The sequence below is a fragment of the Chionomys nivalis genome, chromosome 6 (assembly GCF_950005125.1).
Source record: "Chionomys nivalis chromosome 6, mChiNiv1.1, whole genome shotgun sequence".
NCBI lineage: Eukaryota > Metazoa > Chordata > Mammalia > Rodentia > Cricetidae > Chionomys > Chionomys nivalis.
Window position 1 is genome coordinate 38,854,120 of NC_080091.1, and position 25,127 is coordinate 38,879,246.

Genomic DNA, 25,127 nt, shown 5'->3' on the forward strand with positions numbered 1-25,127 from the left:
CTTTTTAGTATCAAAATAATACACACCCGTGGCAAACCTAGGTGAACTGTAAAATTCCACAGGGAAACGGAGAGTTGAGACAGATAGGAAGAACTGAAAACAAAACCCAGAGCCCTCGGGCCAGGTGGACTTGCTTTCCTGTATCCAGTTAGCTCTAAGGTGGGCTTGCTTGGCTGTATTCAGTTAGCTCTAAGGTGGGCTTGCTTGGCTGTATTCAGTTAGCTCTAAGGTGGGCTTACTTGGCTGTATTCAGTTAGCTCTAAGGTGGGCTTGCTTGGCTGTATTCAGTTAGCTCTAAGGTGGACTTGCTTGGCTGTATCCAGTTAGCTACGGTATTGTTAGCAGGAATCCTGGTATTTTGGGGTCCAAAGGAGAGAATTCATAAGAGGAAGAGTTTTTTTTTTTTTCCATTCAGCACAAAAGTTTCCTTTATCTATGTTGGACACATTAGCATGTTATAAAAATAAGGCTTATGTTAGTTAACACTTAAAAGCAGCTGCACACACGTGTGCACACACACGTGTGTACACCACTTGTGTGCATTTGCCGGTGTGTGTGTGTGTGTGTGTGTGTGAGAGAGAGACTCACCATCCCCTCTCTTCTCTCCTCATCCTGTCTGTCCTTCCTCACCAGGAATGATGATGACGTAGGTCTCTTTGGGTGAGAGCATCTTGCAGGAGGGCTTTGAGAAGACTGGAGCTGGAGCTAAGATGTGGGCCCCATCTTGGGAGGGTGGGGTCAAGTCGTAGCACATAGCTATGGAATTGATATTGGGGAATCGGTGAAGGCAGGAGACTAGAGATCCCACGGGGTGGATATCTTGGTCCAGCGTGCATTGCTACTGTAATAAACACCAGAGATTTATAAAGAGCAGAGATTTCTCACAGCTTTGGAAACCAGTCCATCTAGGCCTTGTGCCCGCAGCTGGTAAGGCTCTCTGGCTGTGTCACCATGTGGTGAAGAGGGGCTTGCAATCTTGGCTCTCTTTCCTCCTTCTTAGAAAGTCAATAATCTCATTGTGGGGGTCCTGCCCTCCTGGTGTCATTTACTCCTAATCACCCCCAACCCCCAGGGCCTCACAAACAGCATCAGGATATGGATTCGGGCATTATGTTTCCAACTCATGAACTTTTGGGGGACGCACTGAAACCATAGCAGAGTGCAGAGGATGTGGTAGGGGCCTGAACACTGCAGGCGCTAAGCAACTGCAGTGGGGTGAGGAAGGGGGACTTGAGAATGGGGGAGCGTGCAAGAGAGCTGAGTCCAACCACGCTGACCTCTCCTTGGAGTGTGACAGGATTCCTTTTGCACTTTCCTAAAATGTATTCAATTGTGTGCAATAAAAACAAAAACAAACAAAAAACCCGCACACACTCCCGGAGGAGAAGTCTAATTTCGGTACCTGTGAATCTAAAAAGAGTTCCTGTAACGCGGTATTTTGGTGCCCTCTGATGGTATATACTAGCAACTACATACCTTCCTGCCAGGTAGCTTTATCTTAGAGGCAAAGAAAGCTTTGAAGGCTTTTCTTCACTGGGTAGAGAACACAGTGAATTCACCAGTGACAAGGAACAAGTCCCCTGAAATGACACCAGACAATGTACATGGGAACAATAGTAACATGCAAGAGGCACTTGGTGTTCTCGATGAACTCTTTTTGGGCCAGGCAGGTAAAATTAAACCTCACTGAAGAAGCGGGGAGTGGGGGCTGGGTTTCCCACTTATAGATCTGAAACATTCAGACTTGCTTTGGGGACAGAGATTATAAACCCGTGCACACCAATGTGTGTGTACAAGTCAAGTAATGGCTAAAGGCAGCAGGTGGTGGGTGGATGCCGACAGACTCTCTCTCTCTTTCTCTCTCTGTATTTGCGAAGCATCTTGTCCCATGACCCTCAGCTAGGTATTCACAGCATGTGGTCCATATTAAAGGTGAAGGGGTGTGGTACAAAAGCTCCTTTCAATTAGTTTACGCTAGCATTTAATAGATTTTTTTTTTTTAACCGCAGAGTCCTTTTTCTTGTGAACTACTAACTGCTATCATGAATATAGCTTGCTTGGGAACCCAGGAATGGCCCCTGTGACTAGATGACCCCTCTCACTTCTGCCTATGCCTTGCTTCTCTCCTTGCAGGCAGACATCTTCTCTGGAGCTCTGTTCATCAATCTAGCCTTGGGCCTGGACATCTACCTGGCCATCTTTATCCTACTAGCAATCACCGCCCTTTATACAATCACAGGTGAGTCCATTCAAGCGAATCGGCAGCTCCAATCTGCCTCGGGGTTAGGCAGGGTTAGACTTGCAAGGGGAAAAGGAGGGAGGGTTTGAGAATGGCTATTTTCTTGGTCTCCGCGGCAAGCCATGTCAATGTTCGGTGAAAGCTCCCGTGCTGGGAGGAGGAACGTCAGGACAACCTTTCAGAGGCGCTCGGGAGAGCTTAGCCTGAAGGTTGTGGGCAATGTGGCAAAGCTAGGACAATTAGAGGTATGCCAGGTGAAAAAAATGTAAGGGAAGGGAGAATGGTGGCAGGAATGGGTGGGGCGGGGATCGGGAGCAAGGCGAGAATGCAGGTACCAAACAGGTGGGTACTGCGAAGTAGCGGGCAGAGAGGAGACACAAAGCATGAGCGATAAACAGGTACGGGGTTCCTTGGGAGCCTTAGATTTAATGTGACTAGATTGGAAACCATTTTGAAGTGGACGAAAGATATACAAAGAGGTTTCGGAGTAAGATTTGAGGATGGCAGAGACACGCGTTCTTTGCAGGAAGGAAGAGGGAGGAGCCACAGCGGGACTTGCGTTCCTTGGGCACCTGAGTGCCCGATATACCTGAAGATAAGACGTTCCTTAGAGAAGCTGGGATGTAATTTACAGTTGGCACATTTGTCTGTCACATGCATGTGTACACACACACACACACACACACACACACAGTAGTCCTGGGTTCCATCTCTACCATTACAGAGTCAAAAAGATCAAACATTCTTTTGAGCTCTGTCCTAGCATTAAGCTCACAAGTGTCTTCCCTTTCCACTCAGGTAGAGACAAGTGTCTTCCCTTTCCACTCAGGTAGAGACAAGTGTCTTCCCTTTCCACTCAGGTAGAGACAAGTGTCTTCCCTTTCCCAGGCCGTGTAGGTATTTTCATGAGAGGCGAAGACCAGAAAAAATTCTGAGCAGCAGGATTGCGGGGGAGGGATGAAGGTGGGGGAGGGAAGGCAGGCAGGTGGTGTTGGCAGGGGGCGGAGCTTCTTGGAAGGGGCACTGTGGCTAAGAGAGAGTGGTAGAAAAAGGAAGCAGGCAGGCATCCTGCGCTCCATGTGATCTATTGTGTTTGCCTGCTTAGGGGGCCTGGCAGCGGTGATTTACACGGACACCTTGCAGACAGCAATCATGCTCGTGGGGTCTTGTATCCTGACTGGATTTGGTAAGTGGGGCTGGGGCTCGCTGAGCAGGTGGGGGCAGAGGTATAGAGTTCTGAGAAGACAGAGCAAGTCTGGCTGGCCTGCCTGCCTGCTCTGATGTAACCAGTCTTTCTCTGTTCCACCAGCCAGCTCCCAAATAATGACATGGAGACTTATTGTTAATTAGGAAAGCTTGATCTTAGTTTAGGCTTGTCCCCAACTAGCTCTTGTAACTTTAATTAATCTGCTTTTATTAATCTATGTTCTACTATGTGACTTTTTTCTTAACCTCCTCTCCATTTTTGTATGTCCAAATTTTTCTGCATCTCCTGGCATAATCTGTATACATAGATTCCTCCTCCTCTTCCTCTCTCTTGCTCCAGAAATCCTGCCCATCTCTCTTGCTTTGATATTGGTCATTTGACTCTTTATTAAACAAATCACAGCAATATATCCTCACACAGTGTACAAATATCCCATAGCTCAGGGCAGTGGCCCAGCCCTGTCTGGCCATCCTTATAGGATTACCTTCCCCCTGAAGAACCCTTGTTGGAGCAGACCCAAGGAATACTTGAATTGCCCCCTGGTCTCTTCCTATAGCTTGGTTCAGTGGTCTCCAGTGTAGGCCTGTGGTAATGTGGTGCTGTGTTTGCAGAGAACCTGGGTAAAAATGAATGCGGCTAACGACTCAGCAAGTCACATTGATTCACAGGCTATTTGCAGGCTGAAACTATATCCTGCATTGTTCACTCGATGCTGGCATCTCTGATCATTTCTTGATAAAGACAGCATTGGAAATCCTAGCTGTCATGAAGAGATAGAAGAAATATTTTGATTTTTATGTTTAGTGGTCCCTCTGGGTGTCATTAAAGACTCTTGTCTACACTCTAGAGTTTAGAGTTTATTTTTTCTTTCTTTTTTCTTTTTCTTTCTGTCTTTCTTTCTTTCTTTTTTTCTTTTTTTGGTTTTTCAAGACAGGGTTTCTCTATAGCTTTGCAGTCTGTCCTGGGACTATCTCTTGTAGACCAGGCTGGCCTTGAACTCACAGATATCTGCCAGGCTCTGCCTCCCTAGTGCTGGGATTTTTTTTCTTTTTTTTTTTTATTAATTAATTTATTTAATTATTAAAGATTTCTGCCTCTTCCCCGCCACCACCTCCCATTCCCTCCCCCTCCCCCAATCAAGTCTTCCTCCCTCCTCAGCCCAGAGAGCAAGCAGGTTTCTCTGCCCTGTGGGAGGTCCAAGGACCACCCACCTCCATCCAGGTCTATTAAGGTGAGCATCCAAACTACCTGGGCTCCCACAAAGCCATTACGTGCAATAGGATCAAGAACCCATTGCCATTGTTCTTCAGTTCTCAGTAGTCCTCATTGTCCATTATGTTCAGCGAGACCGGTTTTGTCCCATGCTTTTTCAGACCCCGGCCAGCTGGCCTTGGTGAGTTCCCGATAGAACATCCCCATTGCCTCAGTGTGTGGGTGCACCCCTTGCAGTCCTGAGTTCCTTGCTCGTGCTCACTCTCCTTTTGCTCCTCCTTTGGATCATGAGACTTCAGTCCAGTGCTCCAGTGTTGGTCTCTGTCTCTGTCTTCTTTCATCGCCTGATGAAGGTTAATATTCAGGAGGATGCTAATATGTTTTTCTTTGGGTTCACCTTCTTATTTAGCTTCTCTAGAATCACGAATTATAGTCTCAATGTCCTTTATTTATGGCTAGAAACCAAATATGAGTGAGTACATCCCATGTTCCTCTTTTTGGGTCTGGCTTACCTCACTCAGGATAGTGTTTTCTATTTCCGTCCATTTGTATGCAAAATTCAAGAAGTCATTGTTTTTTACTGCTGAGTAGTACTCTAATATGTATATATTCCATACTTTCTTCATCCATTCTTCCATTGAAGGACATCTAGGTTGTTTCCAGGTTCTGGCTATTACAAACAATGCTGCTATGAACATAGTTGAGCATATACTTTTGTTGTATGTTTGGGCATCTCTTGGGTATATTCCCAATAGTGGTATTGCTGGGTCGAGAGGTAGGTTGAACCCGACTTTCCTGAGAAACCGCCACACTGCTTTCCAAAGTGGTTGCACAAGTTTGCATTCCCACCAGCAATGGATGAGAGTGCCCCTTTCTCCACAACCTCTCCAGCAGAGGCTATCATTGGTGTTTTTGATTTTAGCCATTCTGACCGGTGTAAGATGGTATCTTAATGTTGTCTTGATTTGCATTTCCCTGATTGCTAAGGAAGTTGAGCACGATCTTAAGTGTCTTTTGGCCATTTGAACTTCTTCTGTTGAAAAGTCTCTGTTCAGCTCAGTGCCCCATTTTATAATTGGATTGATTAACCTTTTACGGTCTAATTTCTTGAGTTCTTTGTATATTTTGGATATCAGACCTTTGTCAGTTGCGGGGTTGGTGAAGATCTTCTCCCAGTCAGTGGGTTGCCTTTCTGTCTTAGTGACAGTGTCCTTTGCTTTACAGAAGCTTCTCAGTCTCAGGAGGTCCCATTTATTCAATGATGTCCTTAGTGTTTGTGCTGCTGGGGTTATACATAGGAAGTGTTCTCCTGTGCCCATGTGTTGTAGAGTACTTCCCACTTTCTCTTCTATCAGGTTCAGTGTGTTTGGACTGATATTGAGGTCTTTAATCCATTTGGACTTGAGTTTTGTGCATGGTGATAGATATGGATCTATTTTCATTCTTCTACAGATTGACTTCCAGTTTTGCCAGCACAATTTGTTGAAGATGCTCTCTTTTTTCCATTGTATACTTTTAGCTCCTTTATCGAAAATCAGGTGTTCATAGGTTTGTGGGCTAAAGTCAGGGTCTTCTATTCTATTCCATTGGTCGACTTCTCTGTTTTTATGCCAGTACCAAGCCGTTTTCAGTACTGTAGCTCTGTAATAGAGTTTGAAGTCAGGGATGGTAATGCCTCCAGATGATCCTTTATTGTATAAGATTGTTTTGGCTATCCTGGGTTTTTTGTTTTTCCATATAAAGTTGGTTATTGTCTTCTCCAGATCTGTGAAGAATTTTGATGGGATTTTGATGGGGATTGCGTTGAATCTATAGATTGCTTTTGGTAGAATTGCCATTTTTACTATGTTGATCCTCCTAATCCAAGAGCAAGGGAGGTCCTTCCATTTTCTGGTGTCCTCTTCAATTTCTTTCTTCAAAGACTTAAAGTTCTTGCCAAATAGATCTTTCACTTCCTTGGTCAGAGTTACCCCAAGGTATTTTATGCTATTTATGGCTATCGTGAAAGGTGATGCTTCTCTGATTTCCCTCTCTGCTTCCTTATCCTTAGTGTATAGGAAGGCAACTGATTTTTTGGAGTTGATTTTGTAACCTGCCACATTACCAAAGGTGTTTATCAGCTGTAGGAGTTCTTTGGTAGAGTTTTGGGGGTCGCTTATGTATACTATCATATCATCTGCAAATAATGAAAGCTTAACTTCTTCCTTTCCAATACGGATCCCCTTGATCCCCTTATGTTGTCTTATTGCTATTGCTAGAACTTCAAGCACTATATTGAAGAGGTATGGAGAGAGTGGACATCCTTGTCGTGTTCCTGATTTTAGTGGGATGGCTTTGAGTTTTTCTCCATTTAATTTAATGTTAGCTGTCGGCTTGCTGTAAATAGCTTTTATTATATTTAGGTATGACCCTTGTATCCCTAATCTCTCCAAGACCTTTATCATAAAGGAGTGTTGAATTTTGTCGAATGCTTTTTCAGCATCTAATGAAATGATCATATGGTTTTTTTCTTTCAGTTTATTTATATGGTTGATTACATTGATAGATTTGCGTATGTTGAACCAGCCCTGCATCTCTGGAATGAAGCCTACTTGATCATAATGGATAACTTTTCTAATGTGTTCTTGGATTCGGTTTGCCAGTATTTTATTGAGAATTTTTGCGTCGATGTTCATGAGTGAGATAGGCCTGTAATTCTCTTTCTTGGTTGGGTCTTTGTGTGGTTTTGGTATCAGGGTAACTGTAGCTTCATAAAAGGAATTTGGCAATGACTCTTCTGTTTCTATATTGTGAAATACATTAAGAAGTATAGGTATTAGCTCTTTTTGGAAGTTCTGGTAGAATTCTGCAATGAAACCATCTGGTCCTGGGCTTTTTTTGGAAGGGAGATTTTTGATAACTGTTTCTAATTCTTCACGACTAACAGGTCTATTTAGATCGTTCACCTGGTCTTGGTTTAGGTTTGGTATATGGTACTTATCTAAAAACATGTCCATCTCTTTTGCATTTTCCAGTTTTGTGGCATACAGGCTTTTGTAGTAAGATCTAACGATTCTCTGAATTTCCTCTGTGTCTGTGGTTATGTCCCCCTTTTCATTTCTGATCTTATTTATTTGCGTGTTCTCTCTCTGTCGTTTAATTAGTTTGGATAGGGGTTTGTCAATCTTGTTGATTTTCTCCAAGAACCAAGTTTTTGTTTCATTGATTCTTTGGACTGTTTTCTGAGTTTCTATTTTGTTGATTTCTGCCCTCAGTTTGATTATTTCCAGTCTTCTACTCCTCCTGGGCACATCTGCTTCTTTTTTTTCTAGAGCTTTCAGGTGTGCTGTTAAGTCCCCAATGTATGCTTTCTCCGTTTTCTTTAAGTGGGCACTTAGTGCTATGAACTTTCCTCTTAGCACTGCTTTCATCGTGTCCCATAGGTTTGAGTATGTTGTCTCTTTGTTTTCATTAAATTCAAGGAAGACTTTAATTTCTTTCTTAATTTCTTCCTTGACCCAGGTGTGGTTCAGTAGTTGACTTTTCAGTTTCCATGAGTTTGTCAGCTTTCTGGGGGTAGCATTGTTGGTGGCTTCTAACTTTAATCCGTGGTGATCTGATAAGACACAGGTGGACACTGATTTTTTTTGTATCTGTGGAGGTTTCCTTTGTTTCCAAGTATGTGGTCAATTTTCGAGAAGGTTCCATGAGCTGCAGAGAAGAAGGTGTATTCTTTCCTATTTGGGTGGAGTGTTCTATAGATGTCTGTTAAGTCCATTTGATTCATTACCTCCAACAATTCTCTTAATTCTCTATTAGTTTTCTGTCTGATTGACCTGTCCATTGGTGAGAGAGGTGTGTTGAAGTCTCCTACTACTAGTGTGTGTGATTTGATGTCTGCCTTGAGTTTTAGCAATATTTCTTTTACATAAGTGGGTGCTTTTATATTAGGGGCATAGATATTCAGGATTGAGACTTCATCCTGCTGAATCGTTCCTGTTATGAGTATAAAGTGTCCCTCTCGATCTCTTCTGATTGATTTTAGTTTGAAGTCAGTTTTGTTAGAAATCAGTATGGCCACACCTGCTTTTTTCTTAGGACCATTTGCTTGAAAAACCTTTTCCCAACCCTTTACTCTGAGTAGATGCCTGTCTTTGTGGTTGAGATGAGTTTCTTGCAAACAGCAGACTGTTGGATCCTGTTTTCGTATCCAATCTCTTAGCCTGTGCCTTTTTATTGGTGAATTGAGACCATTAATATTAAGTGATATTAATGACCAGTGGTTGTTAACTCCGGTTATTCTTACTGCTTTTGGTAGAAGAGTTTGTGTGTCTCCCTTCATTGAGTTGTGCTGTTGAAGGGTCGCTAGATGCCTGGGTTATTGTAGGCAGTGTTGGCAATGCTGGATTCCTTGGGTTGTGATTTTCCTTCTATTACTTTCTGTAGGGCTGGATTTGTGACAACGTATTGTTTAAATTTGTTCTTATCCTGGAATGTCTTGTTTTCTCCATTGATAGTGAACGATAGCTTGGCTGGGTATAGTAGTTTGGGTTTGCATCCATGGTCTCTTAGTTTCTGTAGTACCTCTATCCAGGACCTTCTGGCTTTCATGGTTTCCATAGAGAAGTCAGGTGTAAGTCTGATCGGTTTACCTTTATAAGTTACTTGGCCTTTTTCCTTTGCAGCTCTTAATATTCTTTCTTTAATCTGTATATTTTGTGTTTTGATTATTATATGGCGAGGGGACGTATTTTTTTTTGATCCAGTCTGTTTGGTGTTCTGTATGCTTCTTGAATATTCAAAGGAATATCTTTCTTTATGTTGGGGAAGTTTTCTTCCATAATTTTGTTAAAAATGTTTTCTGGACCTTTGAGCTGTGCCTCTTCTCCTTCTTCTATCCCTATTATTCTTAGGTTTGGTCTTTTTATTGTGTCCCATATTTCCTGAATGTTTTGTGATGAGAATTTGTTGGTTTTGGTGTTTTCTTTGATCAGTCCGTTTATTTTCTCTATGGTGTCTTCAGAATCTGAGATTCTTTCTTCTATCTCTTGTATTCTATTGATTATGCTTGTTTCTGTAGTCTCTGCTCGTTGACCTATATTTGCCATATCCAGCTGGTCCTCAGTTTGTGTTTTCTTCCTTGCTTCCATTTCAGTTTTCAATTCTTGGACTGTTTCCATTACCTGTTTGATCGTTTTTTCTTGGCTTCCCAGGGTATCATTTACGTATTTACTCATTTCTTCAAACTTTTTGTTATACTTCTCATCCATTTCTATGAGGGCGTTTTTTACATGTTGTTTAAGGGACTCTATTGCTTTCAAAAAGTCAGTTTTTTCCTCTTCTCCTGTGTTAGGGTGTTCAAGTCCTTGTGTTGTAAGATCATTGGGTTCTGGTGTTTTCATGTTGTTTTTCAGATTGTTGGGTGAATTCTTGCCTTGGCGTCTGCCCATCTCCTCTTACGGATGCTATCTATTGGGTTTGATTTAATTGTAGCGGGGCAATCTGCTCTCAGTGCGGGCTTCACTGTTTCTTGCCCGCACTATCCTGCATCCAGTGCCTCCACCGCCCGGGCCTGCCTGCCCGCCGGTGCCTCCGCTGCCAGGACTTGCCTGCCTGCCGGTGCCTCCGCCACCCGGGCCTGCCTGCGCGCCGGTGCTTCCACCGCCTAGGCGTGCCTGCTGGTGCCTCTACCACCAGGGCCTGCCTGCCGGTGCCTCCGCCACCTGGGCCTGCCTGCAAGCCGGTGCCTCCGCCGCCCGGGCCTGCCTGCGTACCGGTGCTTCCGCCGCCTAGGCCTGCCTGCCGGTGCCTCCGCCGCCCGGAACTCCCTAGTGCTGGGATTAGAGGTGTGCACCGCTACCACTGGGTCAGAGTTTAGCTTTCTAAGGACTTTCACTTGCTTTCCCCTGCAGGCCCTGGGGTCAGCTAGCACAGGCTAGGATGGCAGCACTGAGATGGGAGCTGACAAAATTCTGATCCCTGCCCCGTTCCCGGGCATCCCTGGGCCAGCTGTCCGGCCTGTGTCCAGTCTCCAGAAGGCCAGTGTGTGTCCCTAACTCTGTGTTCTGAGTTCTAAAGACCATGCAGACAGCTGGGGTTTGAAGAACAACAGTCTGCACGTGGTCCAGGGCCGAGTCTTCCTTTAATGAGGCCCCTCCCTTTCCAGGACCATGTGCGGTCAGGGCACTGCCGCAAGTTGTTGCTTTGAAATGCCAGTGTCTCCCAAGAAGGCGAGGCAGTTAACACTCCCATTTTTAGAAATGAGAAGCCTGAGGTCTACAGGGAGGATCATTTACTCCAAACCACACATCATGGGTGTTCCCCTATGCTGGTGTTCTCTTGGTGTCTAAGATACTCAGACATGAAATCACGACAAGGAGTTAAATTTTTCACAGTGTTCTTTTTTTGTACCAATATTTTTCAGCCTTCACTGAAGTGGGAGGATATGATGCCTTCGTGGAGAAGTACATGAATGCTATCCCAACTGTGGTTTCTGATGGAAACCTGACCATCAAGGAAGAATGTTACACTCCCAGGGCCGACTCTTTCCACATATTCAGAGATCCTATCACAGGAGACATTCCATGGCCTGGGCTCATCTTTGGCCTGGCCATCCTCACCCTGTGGTACTGGTGCACAGACCAGGTATGCAGTCTGGGTATGGAAGCAGACAGGGTGCATGACAGAGACTCCCACCTGTCAGGCTGTTAGGGTTGAATATGTAGAAGGCACACATGGTCTGTGGGTTGCTGAAGACCCCAAACAGGGCAGCTGGCATGTCAGGGGGTCCCAGAGTTCCCAGCCTGAGGAGACCCCAAACAGGGCAGCTGGCATGTCAGGGGGTCCCAGAGTTTCCAGCCTGCACAGCTCCTCACTGGGATGTTCCTGACAGGTCATCGTGCAGCGCTGCCTCTCAGCTAAGAACATGTCTCACGTGAAGGCTGGCTGTATCCTGTGCGGCTATCTGAAGCTGTTGCCCATGTTCCTCATGATCATGACAGGGATGGTCAGCCGGATTTTATACACAGGTAATTTCTCTACCTGAGCTCAGGCCATTTTTCCTTTGCTAGCTCTAAGGGACTTTGGAAGCTCTCCAGCTTCTTTGTTCCCTTCTGTGCCATGATTGCCAAGCGGCAGGGTTGCCTGTGTCAGGCAGTGTGCACAGTGGAGACACAGAATTCCTGGGGTTGTCTCTCCCTATTCCTTTTAAAATCAATTTGCTATTTTTTTTTAAATTTAAAGTTGTTTGATAGCAAGCTCGTCGCCATGCCTGACAACCTGAACTTGATCTCTGGCGCCCACGAGGGAGGAGAGGACCAGGTCTCTCATTTACACTGACAGTTGTCTCCTCTCTTTCTCCTAATCTCCCACACTCATGACATCATCCAGGTTCCCTCTCCAGGAACAGTGTTTGCTCGCTTGCAGTTCTGCACCCTGGACCCCAGGCCTGTAGTGGGGTCTAATAATCTATTTTGTAATTCTAATGCCAAGGCCCAACCAGTTGCTGCTGGCCCTGTGCTCTCTGCCCTGTTTCCTTGCAGGAGCCCTGCCCTGACGGATTCACCTTTGATCTTTTTCTGGCCTGTTGTTATGAATACAAATAATTTTTGGTTAGCTATTATGAATCAAAACTTTTGAAATGCAAAATAACAACAAGAAGTAAACAGTTTACCACAGAGTGACCTTTTGGCAAGCACCCCCCAAAATGAAGCCAGAATAGCTGGCAGGCATTGGCTGTGTTGTCCTTGGTGGCACGCCCCTCTTGGCTCTCGTATTCCTGTGCTGGCTGGTACACCATGAGGAAAATATAATTGCCTTCTATATTCATAACTCACACCTCTGTAGATCTTCAACCAACCACCTATTGAAAAATATTAAAATATTTGCACCTATAGTGAAAATATGTAAGTTTTGCTTCTCAATTTTCCAAACAACAGCTAATTCCATAGCACTTCTAGGTTATTCTAGGTTGTAAGCAACCTGCAGATGACTTCAGGGGAGGATGTGCGTGTGTTAGAGCAGGCACTATGCTGTTTAATTAGGGGCTGAGCCTCTGCAGACTTTGGAATCCACTGGGGAAAGAGTACCCAGAAACAGTTCACACTTGGATGCTGAAGGATACCTGTTGAGCAAACGGAATGGCTCATACCCTAATGGCTACTGCATTTATTTATTTATTTAGAATAAATATATTTATTTATAATAAGTATATGAATTGGTGCTGTGTGGTACAGTGCCAAATGAGTATTTAAGAAATGTTGAGTCAAGGGCCAGGCGGTGGTGGCACATGCCTTTAATCGCACCACTCAGGAGGCAGAGGCAGGCAGATCTCTGTGAGTTCGAGGTCAGCCTGGACTACAAGAGCTAGTTCCAGGACAGGAACCAAAAGCTACGGAGAAACCCTGTCTCAAAAATCCAAATAAATAAATAAATAAATAAATAAATAAATAAATAAATAAATAAATAAATAAATAAAATGTTGACTCAAATTCTATATAAGTTTCTAGAATTTTCTCCAAGATTTTAGATCTTGTTCCCTTCTCCTTCCAGTCTATTTCTTTATTACTGCTCCAGATTTCTCAAATCGTGGGAGTCACCCTGGTTTTGTAGGGATTTGATTGTATGTCTAAGAGCTGTTCAAAAAAAAAAAAAAACCCCTGAAAACCAGGGTCACAGATAACCTTCATATTCGTCACCAAGCTGTTGAGGTCAATGGCAGTGCCTCCTCCCTTCCCTCCAGATCATTTCTGTTTCCTTTCTGTCCTCTAAGAACCATGTTTCTCTGCTGTGGGAATATCCAGATGTGTCAGGGATAACAGACCAGGGTATGGCACAGAGGTCTTAGCTGGGAAACATTCTTTCCCTGCTGCTGTTTCTGGGTACCGGGCAGGAATGTCTTGTTTGAAGTGTTGCTTTAAGGTAAATACTGCAACCATCAGAGCCATTGCTACCCAATGGGAGTTCACTGATGCACCCGTTCATCTCTCTCTAGACAAGATCGCCTGTGTCGTCCCCTCGGAATGTCAGAAGTACTGTGGCACCTCAGTTGGCTGTAGCAACATCGCCTACCCAACCTTGGTGGTGGAGCTCATGCCTAATGGTGAGACTTTCTTGGGAGGTCAATTTGGTTTAGGCTCCACCTAGACTTCTGAGTGCATTCTGGAACAGAGGCTTTTCCAGGCCAGGGCTGTGTTCCAAGGAGAAAGTCCCATTTCTGTGTTTCTGAGTTTAATTTATGTCTTCATAACATGTGGGTCAGTTGGAGTCTATCACCCTGGGTCTTGTCCATTAGTCGGGCTAAGAAAGGACACGAAATCTTGTTGGGGTGGGGGGAGAAATTCCCTTTCCATGCCTGTCTCGATAATCTTTCAAAATACTTAAACGAAGAGGTTATAACTTACAATGGCCATTTCGGAAAACAGTGTAGAAGCTCCTGAGGAAAGAAAATTAAAAGTAGACCTACCATAGGGTTCACCATTCTCCGTACAGGGTTCATATCCAAAGGGAATGGAACCACTATGATTTCAGAGCTGACTACTTGGTATTAGATAACTAATTAGGAGCTCATCCCAAGGGGAAGACTATTTCTCCTGCTCCTAATGCCCCTTAGTTGCCTGTGGTCCTTTGCCTATGGTTGGGACCCCTTCCATGTTAGCATGTCTACATTGGTGTTGTCCTTGTTTAGGCATTGCTTAAGCAGCCATATTGTTGGGGTATTATGCATGAACCTTCCCTGCCATTTCTAGGAGACACAGTCTTACAGTAGACTTTTTGGTCCTTTGGGTCTTATAATCTTTCTACCCTGTCTTCCAAGATATCCCATGAGCTTTAAGCCATGGAGTTTTTGTTTTGTTTTAAGACTTGCTTATCTCCCTGAATTGGAGCTCTCAGTTTTTTTCTAAACTGGCTGACTAGGGAGCCCCAGTATCTGCATCTTCCCCATCAGCTCTGGAGTTACAGCTATGAGCTACATTTCTTGGATTTGTGTAGATGCTGGGGGCCTTTCCTGTTTGCCTTTCCACATCTTCTTAGGCTGCCTCTTTTGGTTCCTTTTGTAGCTTCAGCTTTTCAGCCAGCAAGTGTTCCCCAACTAATCCACATCAGTCCTGCCCATTTTGTCTCCTAACTATCATGCACTTTCCTTCCCGCCTACTGGTGCCTTTCTTGCCTTACTTAGTCTTCTATACCATAATTTTGGGTCGGGGAGGGCAGAGTTCAAACAGATCTTAGCTGGGCGATGGTGGCACACGCCTTTAATCCAGCGCTCAGGTGGCAGAGGCAGGTGAATCCCTGTGAGTTCAAGGCCAGACTGTACTACAGAGTGGGAGTTCCAGTACAGCCTCCAAAGCTACAGAGAAACCATGTCTAAACCAAACAAACAAGCAATTAAACAACCAACAACAACAAACAACAACAACAACAACAAATCTTGCTGCAAGTCAGGCAGTCTGTGTCACAGACCTGCTTCACCAGGTGATTTATTAGTGTGGCTAACAGGTTGTGGTCCAGCCAGTCCAATCATCACTGTTCCCTATCAGAAAGTCCCAGAATCTAGTAGTTAGTTGTTCAGGCCACGAGGTTCAGTGTCTCAGCTAGTCTTCAGTATTTGCCAGAATCCCTAAGAAGTAGGCTCCCATAATGGACTTGCCAGTGAGGGTGATGTCAAGCAGACAAACAGCAAGAGAATCCTTCCAAGTCCTTTATACAGGCTGCCATCAGAATGTGTAGCCAGATTAAAGGTGGGTCTTTCCACACCAAAAGATTAGGATTAAAGGTGGGTCTTTCCACCTCAAATGATTTAATAAAGAAAATAATCGCTCCCAGGTGTGCCCAGTGGCTTGGGTTTTAGTTAATTCCAGGTGAGTCAAGCTGATAACCAAGAGCAGCCACCACACTCTATGCTACAGCTTTGCCAGATGAGAGTTGTTAGTTTCTCTAGGCTCCCATTCATGATGTCTTTTCATTCTCTCCAGTCCAGCTTAGACATCCTTCTTCTGTATCATGACTCTTTGGTGAGAGACCTTACGGTAGTCCCCTCGGGTGGAAACACCCGCCACTGCCATGACCACCACACTCACCACCACCACCGCCACCATTTAGTTGAAAAGTCTCCAATGTTTCTCTTGTCTCTAAATCGTTGCCTGCTGTGGTCTTAGAATGTAAAGCTACAGTCCATTTCTTGAAAACTTTTCTTCCCGGAGAGAGAAATCTGAGACACAGGCATGGTTTCTAAAGGCAAACAGACCTTGGGTACTGCTGCACAAGAAACAGAGTCAGGGTGATGAATGTCACTGAAAACCCCGTTCTCTTTCAGGACTGCGAGGCCTGATGCTGTCAGTCATGATGGCCTCCCTCATGAGCTCTTTGACCTCCATCTTCAACAGCGCCAGCACCCTCTTTACCATGGACGTCTACACCAAGATCCGGAAGGGAGCATCCGAGAAGGAGCTCATGATTGCAGGAAGGTAAATGCAGCTTCCTCCTCTCTACCATGTACCAGGGGAGCTGAAGGTGACAGAGAGTTCTCCCCACCGTAGTGCGGGTAGGCAAGATTGGCAGGTACTTGGTATAATCGGAGTTATCTCTGTGCCCGGTTATAGTTGCCATGTACGGGAACTTTCTTTTATTTTCTGAGCTACTGGAGGATTGAAGTCAGGGTTTTCACATTCTGAGAGAGTACTGCACCACAGAGCTAGACCCAGCCCTGGCATTTCATTTTACATTGAAACAGTTGAGCAGTGTCCCTCTGGAGTTAGGAGAAACATAACAGATCGACTTCTCTATCTCAGGCTACCAGTGAGCATTACTAGAATGAAGTTGCCTGGGTCTTAACTAGGCCTGGATTGGGCAGAGTCAGGACTGCCGGCTGCAACCAATTAAGCCCCTGCACAGGGCTCTGAGTATATTCTGTGATGTACAAAGTACCAGCTACGTGCACATATATATTCAGATGGTGCTGGCATTGAACTTGGCACTTTGCAATGCTCTACCACTGAACTGTATCCACACCCCTTGATTTTTGAGAAAACAAGGGTACTTAATGCCACAAAAGAGTGCGTGAGAATCTACTACTTTGCATTCTACTGAGCAGCACTGAGGTTTGATTTTCCTTAGAAGGTACCTGCTGGAAAGAAAACCAGTTCGTTGACTTGTATAGTTCTAGATTTTCTGGTCCTATGATTGTATTGAATCTCACATTTTTTTGCACCTCCCATAACTACTGGCTTTGGGTTTGCTCAGCACTGAACAAGCTTACAATGGCATGAAGCAATCATAATATTTGTAAGAGCAATCCAGGAGCCAGATAAGAGAGAGATGAGCATGGCTTAGTGTAGTAGGGGGAAGGTTTTATGGAAGATCTTAGAGTCAAAAATGGCAGGTAGGGTTTGATTAAATCATGGGTGGTATGGGAGATCCATCCCAGAGGAAGACCTATGTAAAAGCACTACTCATTGCTTTAAATACACATGGGGTAAGGAAACTCTAGTCTTTACAATTAAACCAAGTGTACAAAAGTAAGAGCATGTAAGAGAATCTCCCACCGTTTTACAACATGAAGTAAAACAAGAAGAAGAGAGCTAGAAAGACCCGGTCACTTCCCGAGTAGACGACTCCTTTAGACTCTCTCCTTGGCTAATGTTTTTAACTGTGTCAAGACTTTATAAGAAAGAAGAAAAAGAAGATGGTATTTAAAATTTTTTTATTTAATTTAAAACATTTTTAATTTGAGAGCCAAGTGCGGTGGTGGTGTCCACCTTTGATTTCAATACTTGGGGGTCAGAGGCAGGTGGAACTCTGTGAGTTCAAGGCCAGGCTGGTCTACAGAGAGAGTTCCAGGACAACCAGGACTGTTAAACAGAGAAACCCTGTCTCAAAAAATAGAGAGAGAGAGAGGGAGAGAGAGAGAGAGAGAGAGAGAGAGAGAGAGAGAGAGAGAGAGAGAAGAAGAAGAAGAAGAAGAAGAAGAAGAAGAAGAAGAAGAAGAAGAAGAAGAAGAAGAAGAAGAAAGGAAGGAAGAGAGAAAATAAGTTTTTACTTTTTAAATTTAATTTTAACAATTTTTAAATTTAAATCTAATATTTGTGAAATGTTTTTCTCTCATTAATCTTTATCTCAAACTTTTATTCTCAGTTTTCAGCTGAAGAGAGATTAAGTGCCATGTTTTATATCATGTAGAAACAATGGGAATTTGAACCCATGATTACTTTGCTCCTGAGTCTGTAACCCTGTACTTACACTTTGACTCTTCTCAAAGCGGGATTTTCATACATTAGATCACTGGGCCAAGCTGCCCCTGAAAGTCAAATGAGTTTCAGTTATTCAGTTATTCATAGACACAGATGACTTTTCTGATGCCTAAGCAGAGCAAGGAAGAAAGAAGCCTCCAGAATGAATTTGCTTATTTTGCTTCACTACAGTAACATGAGCTATATATTTATATAGTACTCGTGCATATATATTTGCTGGTGACCTCTACATATAGGTACGTGCATATGTTTACATATTATTGGTACACATTTGTTCATACAGAACACTGATGTGCTACTGTGGGCTCTGATTTCAGGTTGTTCATCCTTGTGCTGATCGGCATCAGCATCGCCTGGGTACCTATCGTGCAGTCGGCTCAGAGTGGACAGCTCTTTGACTACATCCAGTCCATCACCAGTTACTTGGGGCCACCCATCGCAGCTGTCTTCCTGCTTGCTGTTTTCTGCAAGAGAGTCAATGAACCGGTAGGTATCGTTCTAGCAGCTCCCCAAAAGCCCGTGTGCTGCCGCTGTCGCTTATGGGGGTTTGCACATTCTCTATGAGAAAGATTGTTTTCCAGAGATCTCAGACAGAAGTGATGTGCAGTTAGAAGTTTGGCTGGATACGCCTCAAGGAATCCCAAGGGCCCCCGAGAGTTGGCATGAGCCCTCAGGAGTTAGTATCAGATCTACTTTCTCTCTGACACCCCCCGTCCTTGCTATAAGGTCCCAGCTAATAGTGTTTTCCATCCGGTCTTTTTACCATTTAGGCACTTAGTTTTGTTTTCTTTGATTTTGGTCTCTGAAATGCTGTGTTTACATTGCCTTGCAGAGAACTAACTTGAAAAGGTATAGGCCCTGGTTACCAAAAGAGGAATAAATAGAACAGAGGTGTCTTCTATGGGGTGGGGGGGTGACAGACTGTGACCAGACAGCATCCCCTCCCTTGTTCTTTGACAAGTTAAGTCAAGTGGTGTTGCACAGGGTGTGAGTTAGAGATGAGGGCCACACTGTGTTTTTGTTCTGTGACTTAGTATTTACCCTGCTATGCTGTGGGGACCTTCTTTGCTGGTCTTATCTATTTCTGTCCTCTGTGCTTCTTGTGTCCATATGGGTGTGGAGAAAGTGTTCTGCTGGGATCTAACTATTTCCTGTGTTGTTTTCTTCTTCAGGTTCATAGTCCTTGCTTATTTGGCCTAGATCCTCTGCTTACTCTTTGAGTCCTGATATCCTGCCTTCTGCTTGATTCGCTGTACTCGCGAGCCTTCCCTGTGAGGTTCCTAGTTGAGGTGTTGGGTTTTCAGTTCCATCGCCACGTTTCATCTTCAGTCCTCAGGGCTTCTGTCTCCTCACTGAATTCTGTTCTCACATCCCGATTGTCTCTGTCGTTCCCATCAGCCTTATGTTTGCGTTTTCTTGAGCACCGCACAGGTGTGTATTCTCCTTCATTTCATTGAACTGTTTGTGTCTTCTTTCAACTTGAGTTCTTTGCTGAAGTTATGATTGTTCTTTTCAATTCTGTGTTCTGGGGCTCATTTGGGTAACTCTCACTGGTGAATCTTTCTACAGGAAAGGTGGTTAGATGATAGAAGACACTGGCTCAATCTTTCATATCGTTTGTATTTTTATAATGACATCTGGTGTATGGGCTTCTGTAGTTAGTTCTGATGTGGACAGAGCAGGTTGGACAGAGGAGAGCAGGTACCTTTGGGTTGGGTCTGAAGGCAATGGCTTGAGTGAAGTCGGGTGGACGGAGGGGACTGCGGTGGTCTAGGATGTGCCTCCTGGTCTAGACTGGAACGCATGGGTAGATCTGGCCACATGGAAAGGTTGGATATGGTGTGGGAGGGGCCTGTGGATTAAAAGCAGGTAGGTAGAGTCTGGCAGAAGCCGTCATTGGTTTCAGTGAAGACCAGGCTGAGGCAGTGTCTATGGGGTCAGGAGCAGATTTGGGGATAGTGTGCAAAGGGGGATAGTGTGTAAATGGGGAGGGTCAAGGAGTCTCATTGAAATGAACCCTGGAGAAAGATGTTGGCTATCGGCTGGGTGCAGGGGTTGGATGCTGGGCAAAAGGGACCTGTGATCAGATAAAGTCCTGGTGGAAGTGAGAGGTTGGTTTGGATGCAGGCAGAGGAGGTAAATTAGGCAGTGGCCCTGGATGTGTGGTCCTGGGATAGATCAGGTGGGTTGGGGGAAGGCATGAATGAGTCAGAGAGAATCACTAGGTAAGACCCTGGAGAAAGGAGTGGGAGATTTGGCAGGATAAAGAGGTCGGATGTGATGCAGGAAGGACGTGTGGGTTGTTGCAAGTATTTTTTATATTTTTATAGAAAAGTTCCTTTCTTCTTCATTCCTCAAATCTTTATTTAGTTTAGCTCTTTTTATGTCTTCAGAGAATTTATCAAAATGTACAGAAGGCAATGAATCAGCATGTATATGACTGGGAGTCTTGTGAGGACATCAGCTGAAAATATGCAGGCTCAAATTATTGCTGCTCTGGTTTTTGTGGTCCTGAGGATTGAGTCCATGGCCTCACACTTCTAGTCAAACACTCAACCACTGAACTACACCCTTCACCCTCAAACTAGCCTTTCCGTTAGGAGGAAGGTTTTGATTTAATATGCACTGTTAAATAGTCTATACCAACCAGTAAATGTTTGAATCCATTATATTTTGAATTTTTGTTTTATGATACAGGATATCATGTCATTGAAACAATAGACAGACTCATGAAAAGTGCTACTTAACAGTTCTGACCCAGATCTGATATCAGTGTCCTGGCTATGGATGGCCCAGAGGAGCCTTCTCTCCTGTTTCTTCATCTCTGGCTACTCTACATAGGACAATGAGAACACCACTTGCTTTCTTGTTTCAACACAATTAACCCAGGGTTTTCTTTTGCAGGGAGCCTTCTGGGGACTGATTCTAGGTCTTTTGATAGGACTCTCCCGAATGATTACTGAGTTTGCCTATGGAACCGGGAGCTGCATGGAGCCTAGCAACTGCCCCACCATCATCTGTGGGGTGCACTATCTGTACTTTGCCATCATCCTCTTTACTATCACTCTTATCGTTGTCTTGGCCATCTCCTTCCTCACCAAGCCCATTCCAGATGTGCACGTGAGTATCCATCCATTCGAGACCTTTCCTGCCCATGTTCCACAGTCCTTGCTGCAGCATCCCACTGAGCGGCTCACACTTTACAGGGCTGAGATAGCTCCAGCTGGTGGATGGTTTCATGTAGAAGGATTCAGGATGGGAAACATGGGATGCTTGCTGTATCAGCACTGTCTGGTCCAAGCCCTTACAGCTCAGACTTCAGTCTGGGGCTTTCCAGAAGACTCAGCTTCCTGAGTAACGCCTACAAAGGGAAGTGAGGTCACTTGACAGGCAGCATAATACTCTAGATCAGAAGTCCTTGTCCAAAATAAGAAGTTGTATTTCATGTGAAAATACCTGGACAAATGTCTAGAAGTCCTGCAACACACATGCCTAATTACAAAAATCATCCACTCAGGGAAACTTAAACTATAGCTTACTTTTTGAATTTTTTCTAAAGTGGATATCCTTAACAGTATGTTTTATGCTGCTATAATTGAATGATACAGAATAAGTATATTATAAATAATATTATAAACAATATTTATAATTATAATTAATTATATAAATAATATTTCTAATGTTAAAAATGGCATTTACAATATTATAAGTAATAGAAGTTTATTTCTCTCACCATATGGATGTTGAAAAGTCAAAAGTTGACAGGTTTTGTATGGTGAGGGGTTTCATGTTGCATAACAATGTGGTAGTTGGTGTCATGACAGAAGCTGCTGTGAGAGAGGGGGAGAACGAATAGAAGCCAAACTTCATCTCTTTTTTTTAATCAGAAGGGTTCTCCCAAGGTAGCAGTATTAAGAGGTAACTGGATTACTTCCTTCCAAAGATTATCTAAAAAAATACCCCACTCTTGATATTGTCACACCGACAATTACATTCCAGTATTTGTCTTGGAGGAGACATTCACACCACAGTATACTATCAATGCCCACCCAATTGAAGCCTTCACAAGTCATAAGACACTTCTTTAGCTGCATATGTTGACATTGGGTTAAAGTTATTTCATAGTTTTACCAATTCAAAGAATAATAAATAATGGGCCTATCTTATTATAATAAAAATAGTCTGGTGACCCAATAATACAACATTCTATTGTTCCCAGGTTATCAATGGAACAGAACTAGAAAAGGAACGCAATGTAGCATTTATCTGTAGAAAAAGGGTTGTATGAACATTTTACTCCAGCATACACTAATACAAGCACCCGTGGAATCCCTAAGAGAGCTTTAACCTCCCTGACAGATTATCAAGATCTGAGACAGCCTTAATGTAAAACAGAATCTGTATTTATAGCTGCAGATTCTACAGCTTGTCTTTTGCCAGCTCTGTGGTAGGGATCTTTACATTGTATCAACCATTTTGCTGTATCTTATTCTTTGGAAGCATTGAAGCTTCAAACATTTTTAGCTCTGAGCTTCCTTGTGTATTGGCGGAGACTCCTCATTCATTCCTGGCCACCTAGACTCAAAATAATCACACTGAAATGATATTGATTGCAACGCTACTTGGCCAATGACTCTAGCATATTCCTAGCTAGCTCTTATATCTTAAATTAACCCATTACTGTGATTTTATATTCTACCACTAGGCTTGTGGTTTACTCCAGGGCGCATCTGTCTCCTCCACTGGCTACATGGCTTCTTCTGACTCCACCTACTTTCTCCAAGCATTCAGTTTAGTTTTCCTGTCTAGCTCTGTTCTGCACTATCACAAGGCAAAGCAGCTTTTTTATTCATTAAACAATAAAAGCAACACATATACTGGAGGACTTCCCACACCACTTGTAAAGTAGAGAAAGCAAGGCATTCAGCAAAAGGCATGACTGGGGTGGACATATGGCATTGGTTCTCACAGAATTTTGCAAATTCCTACCTCACATTCCAGACTGTATCAGTAGAACCCACCCCTGCTCTAGCCTGTGTTGACAGGGCCAAGTTTGTAGTTCTTATTTCCATAGTGTGACAGTGTTCAGTAATAAGATCTTACAATGCTTGTTCGCATAAATGACTTCTAGTCTTCTTTCTTAGCAGCAGTGATGAAAGGAACAAATTTAATTATTTGAGAAAAGTAAATTCATTCACACAACAAATATTTCAGGTAGTCTCTTTTCATTTAATTTTTAATTTTAAAAATGTAAAAGCTCCATTGTGTCTATGTATTTTGTGCATGTGTGATCACGCATGTTTGGGCATCTGCAGAGGATAACTCTGAGGTGCTTGTCCTCTTCTATTCAGCAGATCCTCAGGATTGAACTCGAGGCTTCATGCTTGACTGCACGCTCCTTTATTCACGGAGCAATCTCACTGGCCCGGCATGTTTAAATTTATTGTATTTTTAATTCACTTTGCCCTTTATTTTTGTTCTTAATTTTTTTACTACTAATATTATTGTATTTTTTTGACACTTTCATATATGAACATACTAAATTTGGTCATTTACACCGTCTATTATCATCTCATCCCATGTCTCTCCTGAAACTTTTCTTTCCAGCAAGCCCCCTCTTACTTTGGCTCACAGATTTTAATTATGACTGCTTGCATGAGAGTGAGCGGGGAGTCCTCCAGAACCCGGGAGCTTGTCATGGCTACCCCACTGGAGAAAATGGCACTTCCTCTTCAGCAGTCTTTAATTGTCCACAGGCCCTCAGTGTGGGGTGGGGTCTCCTGAGTGCCTTCCCCATGCAGGAGGAAATGGTGACAGCCCTATCTTGTGCAGGTCACTGGTGCAGTGAGGTCCTGAGTGTCACTGCTCCCACACTCCTCCCCATCTGGTCTCCTTTATTTTTTCCCCTTCTCTCCTGTGATTCTCCCTGAGCCTTAGAGATGATGCAGATGCCTCCTTTAGGAATGAGTTGAGGCAGCCTCTTAGTCTCTCCCTAGATTATGCTGCATATATTATGTGGGATTTCAGTGAGAGAGTGATCCATGATTTCTTGGTATGGCAAGGCCATATTTGTTTCCTTTTTTGATGCATACTTTTCTGTTGTTTGAGGTTTCTGTCCTGCCTGGTTTCCGCAGTCATTAAGTTCCAAAGAAATCACACAGAGGTCTACATTAGTTATAAACTGGCCCATTAAATGCTCAGACTTCTTATTAACTCTTATAACTTATATTAGCCCATTATTCTTATCTGTGTTAGCCACATGGCTCAGTACCTTTTTTTTTTTTTTTAGTGAGGCAGTCACATCTTGCTTCTTCTGTGGCTGGGCCAGGACTGCGGAGGAATGGGCTTCCTTCTTCCTAGAATTCTTCTTGACCCACCTCTACTGCCTGTCTTGTTGTCCTGCCTATACTTCTGCCTGGCTACGGGCCAATCAGCGTTTATTTAAAATTTAATTGACAGAGTGCAGACAATTGTCCCATACCACTTTGTTTCCCCAAATTCTTGGCCTAAGGCACTGTTCGATCTTTCTGGTAATCTGTTCTGCTTTCTCCACAGCTGTACCGTCTGTGTTGGAGTCTTCGCGACAGCAAGGAAGAACGGATCGACCTGGATGCAGGAGATGAGGACTTCCAGGAGGACCCCAAGGATACGATTGAGATAGGTTTGTTCCTAAGCCACTTGTTGAAGTCTTTAACAAATGCCTTTGTCAATGCTCACATCTCTTCTCAGGGACTAGGGAAGGGTGGTGGAAGCAGGTGTGGATACGCACAAAAGGAAGCTCACCAAATGGGTAATGCTGGGAAACCCTCTCAGCTGCCTCGCTCCTCAGATTTTGCAGAACTCAGTGAATCAGGGAATGAGGAATAATTTGTGCTTGATATGGAGCACAGTCAGGGTGGGGAATTAGGGATTTCTAGTATAGCCTATGATCTGAGATAGAGATGTACGCAAAGCTATGTTCATTTCTGATGACACCAGAGTATGGACCAGAGGCTCTTGGCATCTTAAGTTTTTCCACTTTAGGTTAGAAAATCCAGTTTCTCTGGATGCTTAACTTGATGCTTAGTGTCCATAGACTTATGCTTTGTGATTTTTTTCTGTTGTCTGGGTTTCTGTCCTGCCCAGTTCCTGCAGTCATTAAGTCCCAAAGAAATCACATTGAGTTCTACTTTAGCTATAAACTTATTGGCCCATTAACTCAGGCTTCTTATTAACTCTTATAACATATTAGCCCATTATTCTT

The 25,127-nt window shown here is 43.8% G+C and overlaps 1 protein-coding gene across 3 annotated transcripts in view; it reads left to right on the forward strand.

Annotated features, from left to right (window-relative positions):
* LOC130875493 (sodium/glucose cotransporter 1-like) overlaps positions 1-25,127 on the forward strand; it is a 65,734-nt gene that overhangs the window by 36,026 nt on the left and 4,581 nt on the right. For all 3 annotated transcript variants that reach the window (XM_057771391.1, XM_057771392.1, XM_057771393.1), the window contains exons 6-14: positions 2,134-2,239; positions 3,345-3,425; positions 11,062-11,282; positions 11,530-11,665; positions 13,630-13,737; positions 15,952-16,102; positions 18,202-18,370; positions 20,789-21,004; positions 24,440-24,545. In XM_057771391.1, the coding sequence (XP_057627374.1) occupies positions 2,134-2,239; positions 3,345-3,425; positions 11,062-11,282; positions 11,530-11,665; positions 13,630-13,737; positions 15,952-16,102; positions 18,202-18,370; positions 20,789-21,004; positions 24,440-24,545 (1,294 nt within the window). The remainder of the gene's footprint in view (positions 1-2,133; positions 2,240-3,344; positions 3,426-11,061; positions 11,283-11,529; positions 11,666-13,629; positions 13,738-15,951; positions 16,103-18,201; positions 18,371-20,788; positions 21,005-24,439; positions 24,546-25,127) is intronic.